The sequence below is a fragment of the Aotus nancymaae genome, unplaced genomic scaffold (genome assembly GCF_030222135.1).
Source record: "Aotus nancymaae isolate 86718 unplaced genomic scaffold, 86718_ANA_hifiasm-v0.15.2.pri h1tg000049l, whole genome shotgun sequence".
Classification (NCBI taxonomy): Eukaryota; Metazoa; Chordata; class Mammalia; order Primates; family Aotidae; genus Aotus; species Aotus nancymaae.
The window spans coordinates 8,525,048-8,543,791 of NW_026988463.1; the positions used below are offsets into that span (position 1 = coordinate 8,525,048).

The 18,744-nt window shown below is 48.2% G+C and overlaps 1 protein-coding gene and 1 long non-coding RNA gene across 5 annotated transcripts in view; one reads left to right on the top strand and one right to left on the bottom strand.

Moving 5' to 3' along the window:
* The window catches only part of LOC105714353 (uncharacterized), a 349,885-nt gene extending 345,162 nt beyond the window's left edge, over positions 1-4,723 (top strand). For both annotated transcript variants that reach the window (XR_001106801.2, XR_010337348.1), the window contains one exon: positions 4,052-4,723. This is a non-coding gene — a long non-coding RNA (uncharacterized LOC105714353). The remainder of the gene's footprint in view (positions 1-4,051) is intronic.
* The window catches only part of TMEM114 (transmembrane protein 114), a 43,015-nt gene that overhangs the window by 18,467 nt on the left and 5,804 nt on the right, over positions 1-18,744 (bottom strand). The window contains exons 3-4 of one of the 3 annotated variants that reach the window (XM_064362445.1): positions 8,483-8,620; positions 5,635-5,929 (exon numbers count right to left, since the gene is read on the bottom strand). The exons of 1 other annotated variant lie outside the window; for it this stretch is intronic. In XM_064362445.1, the coding sequence (XP_064218515.1) occupies positions 5,697-5,929; positions 8,483-8,620 (371 nt within the window). In that variant the 3' untranslated portion in view covers positions 5,635-5,696. Of the gene's footprint in view, positions 1-5,634; positions 5,930-8,482; positions 8,621-18,744 lie in introns of those variants that run through there. One more of the 3 variants, XM_012448273.2, reaches the window with a different exon arrangement.

Below are 18,744 nucleotides of genomic sequence, written 5' to 3' on the forward strand. Positions count from 1 at the left end.
CCATGTGCACTTTAAAGTGATTAAAATGTAAATTTTAGTCATGTGTATTTTATCACAATTTTTTAAAACCGTCCACATTGATCTCAATGCTCCTCCCTATGGCTTTCTGTAACATGGCCCCTGCTGACCTCTCCAGCCCCTGTTCTTGCTAAGGATGCAAATAAATAGTTGGATTTTGCTGGGGACAAGAGCTGGAGGTGTCTGAGATCTCATGGTAGGAACAAGGAGTCGGTGAGGCTTGAGAAAACAGGCTACACTACGAGAAGGTAGCAAATTGTACTTTCTTTCTTTCTTTTTTTTTTTTTTTTTTGAGGCAGAGTTTCGCTCTTGTTACCCAGGCTGGAGTGCAATGGCGTGATCTCAGCTCACCACAACCTCCGCCTCCTGGGTTCAGGCAATTCTCCTGCCTCAGCCTCCTGAGTAGCTGGGATTACAGGCAAGCACCACCGTGCCCAGCTAATTTTTTGTATTTTTAGTAGAGACGGGGTTTCACCGTGTTGACCAGGATGGTCTCGATCTCTTGACCTCGTGATCCACCCACCTCGGCCTCCCAAAGTGCTGAGATTACAGGCATGAGCCACCACGCGTGGCCCGCAAATTGTACTTTCTAAAGGTGGTTCTAGCAGATCTCCAATCCCCTACACCCTTATTACAATATGACCTTGATACGCCTCCCAGGGAGGTTGAGGACTATGTCTTCTTGTGAATCACAACAGGCTTGTGACTGTGGCAGAAGGGATGCTATATGACTCCTGCGACTAGATCACAAAAGGTAATCCAGCTTCCACCTTGCCCATGGGAGCGCTAGCCCTGGACCCAGGAACTGCCATATAAGCCTTCCCACAGCCCTGATACCACCATATTATCAGGAAGCCCAGTCTAGCCCATATGGACAGCCACATGGAAAGGCCCCAAGATGATGTAAAGAGAGAAGTGCTCAGCCTGCCCCGAGCTGCTCCACTGCCTGCTGTTCCAGCTCCAGCTACTGCATGAGAGAGGCCAAACCAGAATCGCCCAGCTGAGCCCTTCCATGATCCTCAACTCTCAAAGACCACAAGCAATATACAAGGGTCACTGCTAGTTTTAGTCATTACATCTTGGGTGATTTGTTAGGCAGCTACAAAGAAAATGTGTGTCGCCCTTAAGAGCACAGGTCCTGGTCAACAGCCTTGGTCCATTTTCCAGAAACAACTAATCCAGGGAATGAACTTGGATGATTATTTCCTGCCTCGCAGCCTCAGTCTCCTCATTGTGGGAAAGATAATAACAGCACCTGCTTCACAGACATCATGGGAAGACTGACAAAGACACAGCACAGTCATCACTTGGTAATATGAGCTGTTATTAACACTCTGATCTTTTTGAAATAATCTTGTGATACAGTGACTTTAGTAACTTCTTTGAGCTTCCCTAACAAACCACCACAAATTAGATGATGCTTAAAACAACAGAAATGTGTTCTCTCGATATTCTGAAGGTCCAAAGTTCAAAATCAATCCAGGCACGGTGACTTACGCCTGTAATGCCAAGGCTTTGGGAGGCCTAGTCAGGCAGATCACCTGAGGTCAGGAGTTCAAGATCAGCCTGATCAACATGGTGAAAGTCCGTCTCTACTAAAAATATAAAAATTAGCCAGACGTGTGATACACGCCTATAATTCCAGCTACTAGGGAGGCTGAGACAGGAGAATCACTTGAATCTGAGAGGCAGAGTTTGCAGTGAGCACACGCCACTTCACTCCGCCTGGCCAACAGAGTGAGACTTTGTCTCAAAAAGAAAAAAAAAAAAAAGTTCAAAATGAAGGTGTCAGGTGGGCCACGCAGCATCTGAGGACTCCAACGGAGGACCCTTCCTTGCCTCTTCCAGGTCCTGGTGACTCCAGGTCCTCGGCTTGTCACAGCACCGCTCCAACCCTGCCCTGTCTTCACGTGGCCTTCTGTCTGTGTATCTCTCCATCCTCACATGGTCTTCTTAGAAAGATACCCATCATTGGATTTCAGGGCCACCCTAATCCAATATAACTTCATCTGAACTATAGTAATTACACCATGAAGACTCCTTTTCCAAGTAAGGTCACATTTACGAGTCCTGGAGTTACGACTTCAACATGATCTTTTGGGGGCACATGCCTGAGCCTGCCAGGATCCCCCATCAACCCGAACGTTCACCTCCAGGAGAAGGCACCAACGTCAGCACTGGGGACTGAGGCTGGGTACGTTCATCTGTTCTCACACTACTAGTAAAGATATACCTGAGACTGGGTAAATTTTAAAGAAAAAGAGGTTTAATGGACTCGCAGTGCCATGTGCCTGGGGAGGCCTCACAATCATGGCAGAAGGCAAAAGGCATTTCTTATATTCACTCATCCTAATGTGAAGCCAGGGTTGCGAACCACTGTCTTAAAGGCACATTGCTGTCAAGAGAGAATCCAAGTGGAATAGAAAAATAGAAGAGGAGAGGGCAAGACAGGATGGAAAAGAGGGGATCAGAATAGACAAGAACAGATCAGAATGGATTAGAATAGAACATGACAGATCAAAACAGAACCGATCAGAACAGAACAGAACAGATCAGAACAGAACAGAACAGAACAGATCAGAACAGAACAGAACAGAACAGATCAGAATAGAATAGAACAGATTAGAACAGAACAGAGCAGATCAGAATACAACAGAACAGAATAGAATAGAACAGCATCCCAACCCCACATAATCATCAGCACCTCCTTATTGAGTGCCATGGGCACCACCCACTGCCTTCTCCCTCCCCACCTCTACCTTCACCTCCTGTTTCTCTCAGTCAACCCTCCCTCTTTGTTTCCCTCAAACACAGAAGCCCTCTCCACCTCAGGGCCTTTGTGTGCTGTCACCTGCCTGGTCTGCAGTTTCCCTACCTGCAGGTTCCTCATGCAGGTCTCAGTACAATGTCACCTCCTCCAAGAGGCCCTTTCTGATTGACCTCCCTGGAGTCGCATCGCATGTCTCCCAGACACCTTTCATCCCATCACCCTGTTTTGTTTTGTTTAGTTTTGTTTTGTTTTGTTTTGTTTTTGTTTGAGACAGAGTTTCACTCTGTCACCCAGGCTGGAGTGCAATGGTGCGATCTCAGCTCACTGTAACCTCCACCTCCCGAGTTCAAGCACTTCTCCTGCCTCAGCCTCCCAAGTAGCTGGGATAACAGGCTCCCGCCACCACACCCAGCTAATTTTTATATTTTCAGTAGAGACGGGGTTTCACCATGTTAGTCAGGCTAGTTTCGAACTCCTGGCCTCAGGTGATCCACCCCCACCCAGCCTCCCAAAGTGCTGGGATTACAGCTGTGAGCCTTCAAACCTGGCCTCATCACCCTGTTTTGTTTTCTTCGTAATACTAATCACTGTCTGAATCTCTCAGATAGATTATGGGTTCGTGTGCTTATCATCTGTTCCCATATGAGCTAGGAAGGGTGAGGATCTTCTTGGCCATCCCCACTCCTGTGTCCCCAGTCCCTGGAATAGTCTGACACATAGTGAGTGTCTGGCAGGCACTTATTGAATGCATAATGGCTGGGCAAATGAATGAGAGTCTTCTATGTTGTCAGTTCCTGGAATTTTGGTTTGTTATTGTTCACTATTGCTGGCTTAGCAGTGTCTCAGCATTTCCCACGGTGGACATGTGGGACCAGATGTCCTGAGCGTCGTAGGATGTTGAGCAGCATCCCTGGCCTCTTCCCACTGGAGATGCCAGTAATACCACTCCCCACACGCACTCAGAACAACCGAAACTGTCTCCAAACATTCCAAACGTCAGGTGGGGGAGAGAATTGCCCCAGCTGAGGACCCCTACCCTGCAGTGTTTAATCCAGCACCGGGCGCTAGGTGGGCTGAAACTAATTTGGAAATCAAATCCTGCCTCTGATGCAGTTCCAAAATATGACCAGCAGGTGGAAGCAGAGACCGCCCTTTCGGTAGTACGGTTGCCATCAATTTGCAAAGACTTTCTTTTCTCCAGCCTAGCAAACATTTACCCCTGTGGGGCCTTGTGAGTAATCCACTCCATTTGCGCCGTTCCAGATTAGACAGGACGTCACAGCAACATCCTGAACCCAGGAACAGAGAACCGGTAAAGAAGCACAGGCGTTGATGGGAGTTGGCGGAGGATCATCTTGGGATCAGGTAGTTCTGAATTTTACTCCCATTTGCATCCCTTTCTCTCCTTATGCCCTTAGTCCAGGTTTGTTAACCTGCTGGTGCCTCAGTTTCCTCATCTGTACCTTGCTTTGCTTATCTCCTTGTCCTCATCATGGGCTACATGTTTCATATATCTCTCTCTCCTCAACCATGTGTGTGGCACCCCAGAGAGCAAGGGCTGGGTCTGGAGGACTCACTGCCCTCTAGTTGCTGGTGTGTACTGGCCTTCCATTGGGTGTTTGTTGAATGACTGACTGATCGACTGGCATGGAGAATAGCTCAGGTGCATAGAAAGTACTCAGTGGGTGTCAGCTATAATGAAGACAATGCTAATGTCATGGCGATGATGATGTTATGATGAAAATGATGTTATATTGTTGATAATGATGTTGTCATCTTTTAATCCACACCAGTATTCCCCAAACCATCAGCACCTCCCAGAGACTTTGCTAAGCTGAAGGCTCCTCAGGCCCTCCCCCTTCATCTCATGACTCGGAACCTTACAGGAACAGAATCTCAGCCACGGTTTTGGGCTAGAATTGCCTGGAGAGCTGTTAAAAGACACTGATACCTGGACTCCATCCCTAGAGAATATCAGATCAAAGATGCAGCCAGAGCAGTAGAATTTTTGGAAGTTACCCAGGTGATTCTAAGTGCAGCAAGGTGACAACCCTTCCCTGTCACTTAACAAATGCCCCAGCTCAGCATTTATGGAAAGGGTGGTTGGTTCAGAAGCCTCAGCATCTCCTGGAAGCTAGCTAGAAATGTGAGTTCTTGGGTTTCACCCAGGCCTCCTGGCTCAGACACCCCGGGGGTGGCATCAGCCTGTGAGTACCAACAAGTCCAAAGGGCCTTGGGCACGCTAAATGTGAACAGCACTGCCCCAAGGGACCCAGATCTGGAGCCCATTCCCAGGGGCAGAACATCAGGATGAAAGGAGGAATGGATTTTTCTTTGGAGGATGGAAAAGGTATGATTCATCCTCAGGAATGCTTTGTCAATTGCCCGACCTCTTAGGAGTCTTGCAACTTCCTATTGTAGACCTAACCCGACCACCCGACCCTGTAGAAAGCCAATATCATAAGAGTTATTTTAGAACAAAAGGAACTCCAGGCCACAGCTCCCCAGAGAGCTCAAGGCGTTACAGGGCCCAGGAGGTGGGGCACCCTCTCCCTTTCCCAGACCCACCAAGGAGCTGATCCAAGAGGCACAGGTGAGGAGGAAGTGAAGTGAGAGGGGTTGCCAGGAACTTGCACTCTGTAAAGCTCTGTGTGTCATTAAGGGATCATTTTTATTTCCTGTGAAGCAGTTTGGGTCAGCCAGGCCACACGGACACACGTGGACATGAGCACACAGGTGCTAAGGTAACAGCCAGACCCCGAGCTTAGTCAGCGGGGATTGGGAGTGGTCACCTGACCTCCTCCCCGAGTGGCCTTTGAGGAAGAAGAGGCCACACAGCCCATGGAGATGAGTCGATGAAGCTCTGGGGCCAAGCCCCTCCCTCCCCTCCTCAACCCAGTGCCCAGGCTCATATGCCCTGGTCCTGCCTCTGTCTCAGGCTGAGCTCACGGGCTGCTGCCAGGAAGGTCACACCAGTGAGCAGCTCGGTGATGAAGCTGATCCAGCCCAGGGCCAGGGACCAGCCGAAGCGGATATCCACCTGGTCCAGGAGGGTCTTCTCCTCCAGTAGACAAAGCGCCTCCCGGAAGGCGGCAGCTGAATACGCTATGTAGATGCTGATCCCAGCAAGGGTCACCATGGCTGCAGGGACGGCAAAAGGAGAGCAGATCAACCCCCACCCCCTCCCACCCAACACTCCCTCCTACTCCTCACCCTGCCCAGCCACACTGCTCAGTGTCCACATTCCTTCCTGCCACAGGACCTTTGCACATGCTGGTCTCCCCGCTGGAGGCGCTCACCCCTGCTTCTCCACCTGCCATCGGCCACTCCTACTCTCCCCACAGATCTCAGCTCGTGCTTCGATTCCTGGACTTGCCCGAGCAGTGATTCCACAGCTCCATACAGCTGTCCATCACTGCCCCGGTCACAATTGCAACTTTGCATTCGTTTGTGATTCTTTTTTGGACAGATTCTTTTTTGGACAGTCTCACTCTGTCTCCCAAGCTAGAGTGCAGTGGTGTGATCTCCGCTTGCTGCAACCTCCACCTCCCGGGTTCAAGCTATTCTCCTGCCTCAGCCTCCCTAGTACCTGGGACCACAGGCGCCTGCCACCACACCTGGCTAATTTCTGTATTTTTAGTAGAGACGAGGTTTCACCATATTGGCCAGGCTGGTCTCAAACTCCTGACTTCAAGTGATCTACCAGCCTCGGCCTCCCAAAGTGCTGGGATTACAGGCATGTTTGTGTAATTATTTAACTAACGTCTGTCTCCCCAGGGGCCTGTGAGTTTCCAGAGGGCAGACACGCCCGTGTTGGTTTGGCTCATTTTCAATTCCCCAGCACCTAGAACAGTGCCTGGTCCATGGTGGTTCTCCACAGATATTAGATTTGAGCCACATTGTCCAGTACAATAGCCACTGGCCAGTTATATGTGGCTATTTAAATTTAAGTTAATTAATTTAAGTAAAGTTAACAGCCCAGCACCCCCATCAGCACTCACTGCCCCAGCCTGGTTCACAGCTCCCAATGCACATCACAGGTTAGGAACTTCTCCACCATCCCAGAAACTTCAAGCAGGCAGTGCTGGTTTAGAGAATTTGTCATTGGGTGAACTATTAATGCCAGTATTTTAATAATTGTGAGTGGCTGGAGGAGATGAAGCTTTGCAATATGTTCACCTCCAGGCATCCCTTTTGTTTTTTCCCCTCTGCGGATTCCAAGTGTGCATGTCATCACTGCTGTGTTTTTCTTAAATAAGGAACATTTCAAATACACTAGGGCGCAGGGAGCCGTAAAGCAGCCAGCCACGTGATGAGTCCCAGTTTTCAAAACCCCGGTCCACTGAACCAAGCCATGGTGTTAACCTGCCACTCTCTATCAATCTGTTGTTTTGATTTACCTTGATTTTGTGTGTGCTGCTGTTTAATTGACAAGTAAAACATTGCGTGTATTTATGGTGCACAGCATGAGGGTTTGATGTGTGTGTGCGTACTGTGGAATAGCGCAGTCAAGCTATTCAACACAGGCATGGCCTCACATACTTAGCATTTCTTTTGTGTGTGGTGAAAACTAAAATCTACGCTCAGCGATTTTCGAGAACTCAGTATGCTGCTGTTAACTGCTGTCACCGTCATGCCCAACAGATCACTGGGCTTCCTCCTTTTGCACTGAAATCCCTGCCCCCAGCCTGTTCCACGCTCTGTTTCTATGAGTTTGGTGACCGCTGTTCCATTCTCTGTTATTGTGAATTTGACTCTTCCAGATTCTACATAGAAAGGAGATCATGAGGTGTCTTTCTGTGCCTGGTCATGCCCTTTTTTTAGTCAATCAAAGCAGCATCTGTTGAGAAATGCTGAGTGTATGTTGGAATATATTCGCTAGGAAGAACAATGGCGAGGAAAACCTGGCCGCTCCCGCCTCCCCAAATAGAAAACTACTTGGGGCAGTCTTAAGTGGCAGGACAATATATAAATATACACCGGTTAAAACAATTCTTTAAGCTCGGGACATCTGACCCTGCCCGCATGGCTGCCTCGTGGGGAACACTTTTGAGTTTGTCTGTGATCAGTGGTAAACGGGCACCAGCTGCCCACTTGGCATATTTTATGTTGTTGTGAGAAAATACGGAACATCTGTCTGTTAATAATGATCACCTGTTCAGAGAGAATGACTGTGTGGGTCAGCGTCTGCTCGAGGCCTTCAGTCTGGAATGCTATCGGCCCCTGAGATTCTAAGCTCAGAAGGCTGCTGGTCCCCCCAGATAGACCCGCTTTGCTGTTCTATCTGGGTGTCTGCTTCTCAATGCCTCATCGCCACCTCGGTGGGGGTCTCTACGGCCAAGCTGGACTCGGTGAGTATCTATCAGAGTGGCTGATCAGCAGAAGAGCGTGAGGGTGGCTGGAGTGAGGGCTTCTTGCCAGCTCACAGCCCTGAAGCTGGAAGCTATCGTGAGTTTGGGCAATACATGCGGCTTTTTTGGTGAAGTAATGAAAAGGATTTTTAGAAGCTGCTCCCTCTGCATGGCTCCTGTCTTTGAACCAGAAACTAGGTGATTCTGGGCTGAAAACCACTCATCTCTTCCAAGTGAACCCCAAGAGGCCCTGGGAGCTCCCTCCTTTGTCAAGGGTTCATACACAGTACCCACCGCCCACCCCCGACCACAAGCCGGAGTCCCAGGCGGGGCGGGCACCTACCTCCAAAGAGGAAGACAGCTCCGGTGAGCAGGAGCGGGAGGTAAGCTCGGAGGAGGAAGCTCAAAAACCCTGTCATCCCCCCAAAAACCATCAGGATAAGGCTGAGAGGCAGCAGAATCACAAACGTCCCGTGCATGGCTTAGAAGAGACAGAGAGGACACCAGGCAGAGGAGAGTTACTAACATCCTTCATTCAATCAACAAACACTTCCCCAGCACGTACTAGAGCTGGGGGAAATCCACCCTGTCACTGCCCCTATGATTATCACTTCTACTGTTGATGATGATGATCATGACGACCACAACAACAGTGGTTGAGACTCATGTGCAAGGCTGTGTGATTTGTTGTTTGTGTTGCTTTTGAGACAGGGTCTTGCTCTGTCGCCCAGGCTGGAGTACACGGGCACCACCATGACTCACAACATCCCCGACCTCCTGGGCTTAAGGAAACCTTTCACCTCAGCTGTCCGAGTAGCTGGGACTGCAGGTGCGCACTACCACACCCAGCTGATTTTTTTTTTTTCTTTTTGGTAGTGATGAGGTCTTGATATGTTGCTCAGGCTGGTCTCAAACTCCTGGGCTCAAGCGATCCTCCTGCCTTGGCCTCCCAAAGTGCTGGGATTTCAGGTGTGAGCCACTGTACCCCGTCAGAACTGGTTTCTAACAAGAGGGAAGCCACAGTGTAGACGACCACACACAGTACTGGGGTGTTAGGAAGAACCTGGGATTGGGGGATGGCTGCCAGTCGTTAGTGGGTTGGCTCTGTCTCCACAGTCATGGGACCTCAAGAGATCTAAAAGTCACTGTGGTCCTTAGCATGGCATTTTAGGGCCAGCACTTGCTGATCATTTGGAAGTTACCTTATCTCAAGGCTGGCTTCACTGACCGGAGTGCTGGCCCCGTTCTCTACAAGAACATATTTGTCGCCACAAGGAGGAGCCTCATGCAAGCTTTTTGGGTTTTGTTTTGTTTAAAGCTTTTGCCAGCACCTTGATGCATCATGCAAGCTTTTTGGATGGGACGGGGGAGCAGGGACTCTGTGGGTGAAGGGCTTTGGGCAATGAGAGAACTAAAGGGGACGCTGTTATTCTCAGGGCATGAAGGCCATGTGCTGTGTGGGATAACCACAGTGAAGGGAGAGATGCTGCCTCCCCACCCACCCCGCCGATCCCCTGTTGCAGAGCCAAACAGATCCACCTGGAGAGGAGTCCTGCATTGAATATATTTCTCTTGTCCCCTCTCTAATAGGATCTGGGACCATTTCTAGAGAACTCCCAAGCCCAAACAGTCAAAGATAAATATTAATACAACCGACAAATATCAGCAAGTCAAAAAGAATGAAAGACATGAAAGTCAAGACCCGTGGTTGGGGGTGAATGGGGGAAGAAAAAGAGGAAAGGAGGGAAGTCTAAGGTCTCGAGGTCTACACCTCTGCCACTACTTTGGCTCTGACCTCCCCAGCAGCCAAAGAAAAAAGAGAAACAGGTGCAAAGTTGTTGTTTTTTTTAACCCATTCATTTACCAAATGTGTGTGGTTGTTTACTATGAGCTGGGTGCCAAGCATCTTTAAATCCTTTTGGCAATAGGATAGTTATGAAAATAAATACTTCCTTCTCATCCTTCAGTACAAGCTAAGCATCATTTAAGGAAGTCTTCCCTTACACTGCATTCACCACTGTCCACACAGACAAGTGCCCTTCCTCTGTGCCTCCTCAGCACCGCATAGGGACGGGTGTTTATTACCTAGTGTTGAGGGCATCTTAGTCACTTTTGTGTCTCACCTTACAGGACGTGAGTTCCTTGACAAGGAAGATCTTGCCACGCACGATTGTATCACTGAGTTTCTAGCAGAGATTCTGGGACATGGTAAGTGCTGAACAGATCTGTGTTGACCAATGTCTTGAATGAGTGAATCAATGAGTGCATTTTGAGGTAGACAGTGTGGCTCTCAGGCAGGAAAACGATGGCAATTTCTAGGAAATAACACGGAGGAAGCCTGAGAGAGGACCTCCTGGTGATGAAAAATATAGACTTCAGAGCCAGATTATTTTTGCACTTGATTTCAGGCTGACTGTGGGGAACTGGGCATGTCATTTAGTTACTCAGAAAGTCCATTTCTGCTTTTTATGAGATGGAGGTAGACGTATACAGCTCACAGAACTATAACACTTGTATGCCATAGTCTCAGCACTTTGGGAGCCCGAGGTAGGCGGATTGCCCGAGGTCAAGAGTTAAAGACCAGCTTGGCCAACATAGTGAAACCCTGTCTCCACTAAAAATAAAAAAAATGATCCAGGCATGTTGGCAGGTGCCTGTAATCCCAGCTCCTCGGGAGGCTGAGGCAAGAGAATCACTTGAACCCGGGAGGTGGAGGTTGCAGTGAGCTGAGACCATGCCATTACACTCCAGCCTGGGTGACCAGAGCAAAGAGCAAGACTTTGTCTCAAAAAAAAAAAAAAAAAAAAAAGGCCGGGTGTGGTGGCTCTCACCTGTAATGTCAGCACTTTGAGAGGCCGAGGCGGGCAGGTCACCTGAGGTCGAGAGTTCGAGACCAGCCTGACCAACATGGAGAAACACTGTCTCTACTGAAAATACAAAATTAGCCAGGCGTGGTGGCAGACACCTGCAATCCCAGCTACTTGGGAGGCTGAGGTGGGAGAATCACTTGAGCTCGGGAGGCGGAGGTTGCAGTGAGCCGATACCATGGCATTGCACTGCAACCTGGGTGACAGGAGCAAGACTTCATCTCAAAAAAAAAAAAAAGAATACTTGTAAAGACGATAGGGCAACATGGGGCAATGTAGCACAGTGTTCAGTGCGGTCCTATAGAGTAGGCACTAAATAAATGATAAAGATGCCGATGACAACAATCTGGTCTGTGACCTCCACTGTGACCAAATCACTTGGTCTTCAATCCCTCAAGTGGCACTGACTTTGGTGAGTCAAGGAAACAAGACTGAACTTCCTCCCACTGCTGTTGTGGGATGAAGTATGATTACAGGGGATGAGACCGATGGTCTTTTGTTGAGAAACGCTAAGTGTACGATGGAATATATTGTTTGCTAGGAAGAAAAATGGCAAGGAAAACCCAGCCACCACCACTGCCCACCCACACACACACCCGCCACGAAGTAGAAAAGTACTTGTGACATTCCAAAGTGGCAGGACAATATATACGTAACTTACACCTGTTAAAACAGTTCTGTAAGGGCCGGGCGCGGTGGCTCACGCCTGTAATCCCAGCACTTTGGGAGGCCGAGGCGGGTGGATCACGAGGTCTTGACCTCGTGATCGAGACCATCCTGGTCAACATGGTGAAACCCCGTCTCTGCTAAAAATACAAAAAATTAGCTGGGCACAGTGGTGCGTGCCTGTAATCCCAGCTACTCAGGAGGCTGAGGCAGGAGAATTGCCTGAACCCAGGAGGCGGAGGTTGCGGTGAGCCGAGATCGCGCCATTGCACTCCATCCTGGGTAATAAGAGTGAAACTCCGTCTCAAAAAAAAAAAAAAAAAAAAAAAACAGTTCTTTAAGATACCTGGCCCTGTCCCTGTGGCTCCCTCATGGAGAATACTTTTTAGTTTGTCTGTGATCAGTGGTAAGCAGGCACCAGCTGCCTACTTGGCATATTTTGTGTTAAGAGAAAATACTGAACATCTGTTTGTTGATAATAATCACCTGTTCAGAGAGAATAAATGTGTAGGTCAGCTTCTATTTGAGACCCTCAGCCTGAAATGCTGTCAGCTCCTGAGGCTCTCAGCTCCAAAGACTGCCGGCCCCCAGGATAGACCCACTTCGCTGTTCTATCTGGGGATCTGCCTCTCAGTTCCTTCAGTGCCACCTGGGTGGGGGTCTCTATGGCCGAGCTGACTCTCTGTAGTCTTTCTTCCTTTCTTTCTTTCTTTTAAAAGGAAAAATCTTGGGCGGAGAAGTACCACAGCTCATGCAAAAACCTAGTCCTTTAAATTCCATCCCCCGCACACCATCATCTCCAGACTGTGGCCGAGAAAGGAAATCATTTCTCATTCAGAAATTAATGAGGTTTCCCAGAGTCGATGCAGCCACAGCGGCCCCATGTGAGTTCCCCAGTCTTGCTGCAAGCTGCCTTGACATCCACGTTCAATTAAACGTCCGGGTAAGAACAGGCTCCCCGTGAGAGAACTGGAAAATCTGCTGAAACTGGGTTTAGCTTTCTTTGGGTGTGTGCCCTATTCTTTGCTGTATTTTTTCCCCAGGATTGTGGTTTTGGAACATGAATATTGATTCTGAGTTCTGTTCTCCTCGGAAATGTTCCCATCTGTCACCACATCTCAGAATGCACTTGGGGAAGATACTCCTCTTTAGAATGTGGATATGATAAAAATAATATTAATCACCAATTTTGGGGAGGTGGTCTGGGCTATTGGGAAGTGGTGGATATTAGTTAGTGAAGAGTTAGTCAAAAGACCAATTAATAAGAGTCTGTGACATACAAGCTGTGTCACTTGGACAAATGACTCGACCATCCTGAGCCTCTTCTGCAAAATAAGAGTGAAAACACCTGCCCACTCATCTCCCAGAACTTATTAAATTCAGCAAACATAATAAGAGTGTCTGCGGTGAGTCTAGCTCCATGCTGAGCACTGTATGAGGACAAAAATAAATAAGCCGCAGACAGTTCCTCTCTTGCAGGCTCGTTGGCTGAGTATGTATATAATTAACCATCCAACCACACTTTTGAGAATGAAACAATCATCAACTGTATTAAATTATCTACCATGACCATAGGCGTCTGCAGGAACCAGGCAGAACCAGCCAGGACCACTGGTCAGCTCTTCTCCATTTATTGTTTCAGTAAACATTTCCGTAACACCTGCCGCCTATGCTCACCAGGGTTCCAATGTCAGCTCTGTCACTTCCAGCTCAGGGGCCTTTGGTGAGTTACCTTATAACATTCAAGCCTCAGTTTTCTCATCAGCTAAATGGGAATGCTAACAGTATGCACTTCACAGGATTATGTATTGAGGATGAGATAAAATGGACAAACTCCTCGGAATAGTGCCTGTCACGTCATAAGCCCGATAAGTGTTCTTGTTTCTCAGCTTCGTATTGGGCTATCTAAATGATAGCTTTTGCCTGAAATCTTGCACAGCTTTTGGTAATATGGAAAGCCTGTTACAACCAAACAGATCTGAGGCCATGAGACCTGATTCCCATTCATCAGTAAGCCTCTAATGAACCCCTGTGATGGAGACAAAGAAACAGTTTCCAGCTTCTGGGAACTGGCATGGTGCTCATAGCTAGACTGCAGTGTTTTGCTGGATGGAGTCTCTTGGCGCTCCGGCATCACATGAGGTCATCTGAGACCACAACACAATGTGACCCAGCAAGGCCACTTCACAGACTGCTAAGCACAGGTGAAAACAAAGTCTCTGTGCCACCCACAAAATACCCAACACCCCCGTCTCCAGCTAATACGAGTATTCCTACTTGCTCAATCACAGCCAGTCTGCCTCCCTATAGATAAGATTGAGATATTTGGTCACAGAATTGTCTCCACTTCCTGATATTACCTAGTCCAGAGCAACCTCCACTTCCTCAGACCCTCCAAAGTCACCTCATCAAAGCCTGAACCCTGTAAGTCCTTCCTAGCAACTCTTACTGAGACACCCCACAGCTCCCCATGGCATGTGTTCTGCTTTGTGGCAATAAGCAGTAAACCCCAAACTGCACTGCAGGAGTGTCCCTGGTGATCTCCAGGTGGAGGGCATTGACGGGGGCCGGGGGTGTCCTGGGCACTGACGAGGAAGGAAGATACCTCCCTGACGAGCAGGACAGAGGGGGCAGGAATCAAAGGCCAGCAAGACCTGGAAAATGTCCTTCTTGTGATGTGTTCTTGCACATCCCTGAATGCCCAGTAACTTGCAGCACAGAACCTAGAATGTAGTACATGCTCCTTGTGCAATAGATGGCTGAGTTAGTGAATGAGAATGGGAAGGAAGGAAGGGAGAGGGGGAGGAGAGAAAGGAAGGAAATTGAGTATTTGCTGAGCATCTAATAGGTGCAATATTTGGGGATGGGTATTGTAGAAGTACAAAGGTGAATCAGACATAAATCCCACCCCCTTGGAACTTATAATTCAGAAAGGAAGTTCAGATGTGGACATAAATTGCTGTAGTGGCAGGTGACTGGGTCTTAAGAGACTGAGACAGCCGTGTGTTAATTCAGAGAAGCCAAGCTAAGTAACATGATCACAGGCCCTCTACTTGAGGCACTGAATTTTAGAGGAAAGAGTGGAGTATTTAGAGTTAGACCCGAGTGTGGTTCTCATTGGCCGTGTGACTTTGGACGTGTGTCTCATTGAGTTTCGATTTTCTCATCTGAGAAGTGGAGATGGACCGTATTCATCTTGACAGGAGGACCGTAACAGATGACTTGCACTCAAGCCCTCACTGAGAGCCACTTCCCCTCCCTCTATCCCGTATAGCTAATTGGCCCTTTCCTTCTCCCAGGGCCCCTGAAGCAGGGTGCCCAGCACTGTCTGCCTTTAACAGCTGGAGAGGAATTACGTGAGGCAGTTACTAAGTTGGACTCAAAAGCAAACTTCCTGAACATTGGAGTTCTATCTCAGTTCTATCATTCCCTGTTGGTGGTCTTGGAAGAGAAGGGTCTTGGGTCTGAGGCCAGCCAGACACATTTACTTACCATGTACCTTATGTAAGTCCCTTCACCTCTGTGAGCCCTCATTTCCTCATCTTTAAAAATATTTAAGATTTAAGACCTACCTCCCTGAAGGGTTGTTTTCCAGATTATCGTTGCTTTCTTTTTCTTTTCTTTTCTTTTTTTTTTTTTTTTTTGAGACAGAGTCTTGCTTTGTCACCCAGGCTGGAGTGCAGTGGCACCATCTCAGTTCACTGTAACCTCAGCCTTGTGGGTCCAAACAATTCTCCCATCTCAGCCTCTGGAGGAGTTGGGGCTACAGGTGCCAGCCACCACTCCCAGCTAATTTTTATATTTTTCTTTTTCAGCAGAGACACGGTTTCACCATATTGGTCAGGTCTGTCTCAAACTCCTGATATCAGGTGATCCACCTACCCCAGCCTCTCAAAGTGCTGGGTATTACAGGCGTGAGCCACCAGCGATGTTTTCAAAAGCACTGAACTCAACCCTGAGCACATGCATTCATTCAGAAACAAATGCCTTGGGGTCCCCAGTGAGAGTCAAGCCATGTCCTAGGGTCTGGGAACACCACAGTGAACAAGGCCACTCCCCTCATAGAGTTCTCAGACCCGAACCGGGAGCCAGTAGTAGCCAGGAAGTGAGAAAACAAAGATCATTGCAGGCTGCAGATATGTCACAAAGGAAGTCAGCGTGATGACGCAGAAAAACTTGTGGACAGTGAGGGTGGGGGGTGGCGGGGACTTGTTCTTGGATCAGGTGGTGGTATTAGATTCCTGTGGCTGCTGTAACACATAAAGGCAAACTGAGGGGCTTCTAAGCAACAGGAATTTAGTGCCTTACAGTTCTGGAGTCAGAAGTACAAAATGAAGATATCAGCAGGGCCATGCTCCCTCTGATGGTTCTAGGGGAGAATCCTTCCTGGTCTCTCTCCTGTCCCGGGAGCTGGCGGCAATCTGTGATGCTCCCTGGCTACGTCACTCCAATCCCTGCCTCCATCTACACATGGTCATCTTCTCTTCCTCTTATAAGGACACTTCTCATAGGATTTAGGGCCCACCAAGTTAGTCCAAGATGATCTCACCTCGAGAATCTTAATATACCTACAAAGATGCTCTTTCTAAATAAGTCACATTTGCAGGTACTGTGGCTTAGTACATGACCATATGTTTTTGGGAGTGACATCATCCACACAGTACCATATCTGGGATGGCATACAGTAGGAACTCAATAGACAATAGCTATAATTATTAGATGGAATTACCAATAATATTAAGATGTTGGCCAGGTGCAGTGGCTCACGCCTGTAATCCCAGCACTTCGGGAGGCCGAGGTGGGCGGATAACTTGAGGCCAAAAGTTTGAGACCAGCCTGGCCAACATAGTGAAAACTGGTCTCTACTAAAAGTGCAAAAGTTAGCCGGGCATGGTGACGTGCACCTGTAATCCCAGCTACCTGGGAGGCTGAGGCAGGAGAATCACTTGAACCTGGGAGGCAGAGGCTACAGTGAGGCAAGATCACACCACTGCACTCCAGCCTGAAAGACAAAGCTAGACTCTATCTCAAAAGAAATAAGAAAAGAAAAAATTTAAACAGACCCTCTTGGCCACAACCCCAAGCCCTGTGTCTTCATCTCCTTTCCAGAGTGACACACCATAAGTGATTCAATGCTCTTGTTCCCAGTTTTTTTATACACTTATAATTTTTCTATATATTTACATATTTCTCAAATTCTACAGTACACACTTGATCATACCTTTTTTTTGATTTTGAGATAGGGCGTCACTCTGACACCCAGGCTGAGGTGCCATGGGCCTTATCTCGGCTCACTGCAACCTCCATCTCCCAGGCTCAAGCAACCCCCCACTTCAGCCTCGCAAGTAGCTGGGACCACAGGCACACGGCACCACGTCCGGCTAATTTTTTGTATTCTTGGTAGAGACAGGGTTTCACCATGTTGCCCAGGCTAGCTCAAGTGACCCATCTGCCTCTGCCTCCCAAAGTGCTGGGATTACAGGCATGAGCCACCACACCCAGGCTTGATCATACTTTAACATACCTGAAAACAGAGTATGTTTGACCGTCCCCAGCATCTCACAGTCATAATTGGCAGTATATTTGTCTATCTTTATGGTACATAAAGTAAATGTGCATTTTAAATTTTGTTATACACCCACAGAAAAGGTATAATATTGGGAAGGTTCTTTGGGGACAGATAATAAGTGACATCCTACTACCCATAATAGTCTGTAACTTGCTTTTTTCATTCCATTATACATCTTAATATATTCTTATAGGCTGTATAATATTAATATTAATAAGCACTGGTATATTCTTTTTATAGGCTATATAATATTCCATAAAATAGATACACACCTGTAAATGTCCAGCCATTTCTCCATCTGTGAGCACTGAGGCTGTCCATGTCTTGTTTTTCACTGTTTGAAAATGGTATGGTGAACTTCTTCTTAAAAGCCTCAGATGGCTATTAAGAAGTGGATATGTGTGTGTGTCTGAGAGAGAGAGAGAGAGGGAGAGAGTCTCATTCTGTCACCCAGGCTGGAGTGCAATGGTGTGATAGGTGTGAGCCACTGTCCCCAGCCAGAAGTGGACTTACTTTAAATACAAACTTTTGTTAGTTTCAAATGTGGCCTTGATTTTTTAACGGGCACCCCAGAAAGGCATCGCGAAGCCCAGGCCCTTGTACCCAGAGGAGCTAAGATCCACAGGCACCTGCTCCCTCCCCGCCTGCCTGCAGCACCACTAAGCATAAATCACACTGAGAGTTCCTCCCTCCTGGGCTCAGGCAGCCTCTTCACGCATTGATGTCCCCAGTCCTTGCTCTGTCCCTCACCTCCTCCACTCCTGCAATTTGCACCAGGCATTGTGGGTGGGCTGGTTTTAATTTTCCATGTCACTGCAACAGCCTGGCACCCAGAAAAACTGGAAATCCAATCTTGTGATTTTCCAGCCTCGCCGCCTCAGAGGACAGCCAGGCCAGACCAGTTCCTCTCAGTTCAGCTTCCACCACTGGCATGCTGTGTTGGACGAGGCGTTTGACCTCTCTGGGTCTGCTGTCCTCATCTGGCCAGCCTGGCCTTTCCCATGGGCTCTTAGGAGACACAGCTGAGGTAAGACATAGAAAAAAACAGGAAGTGCCCTGAAGAAGCACTTTCCACACCACTCTCCAGAAACACCAGCCTTCCTGCTGTTTCTGGAACACACCAAGCTCAGTCCTGCCTAGTGGCTCTGAACCTGCTGTGCCTTCTTGTAATGCAGGTCTCTGGTTTCCTCTCTGAAAGAGGCAATGTTGGATAGCAGGACTGTGAACCCCAGAAACGGGCTAGGAGCTCCTCTGGGCTACCATGACCTCTAGTCTTAATATACACACATTACACTGAAACCATACTCAGTGTTGCATTGTTTCAATGGAGTAGAAACAAACTGCTAGTAGGCCAGGTGTGGTGGTTCATGCCTGTAATCCCAGCGCTTTGGGAGACCAAGCCTGGGGGATCACTTGAGGTCAGGAGTTCGAGACCAGCCTGGCCAACAGGGTGAAATCCCATCTCTATTAAAAATTCAAAAATTAGCTGGGCATGGTGGTGCA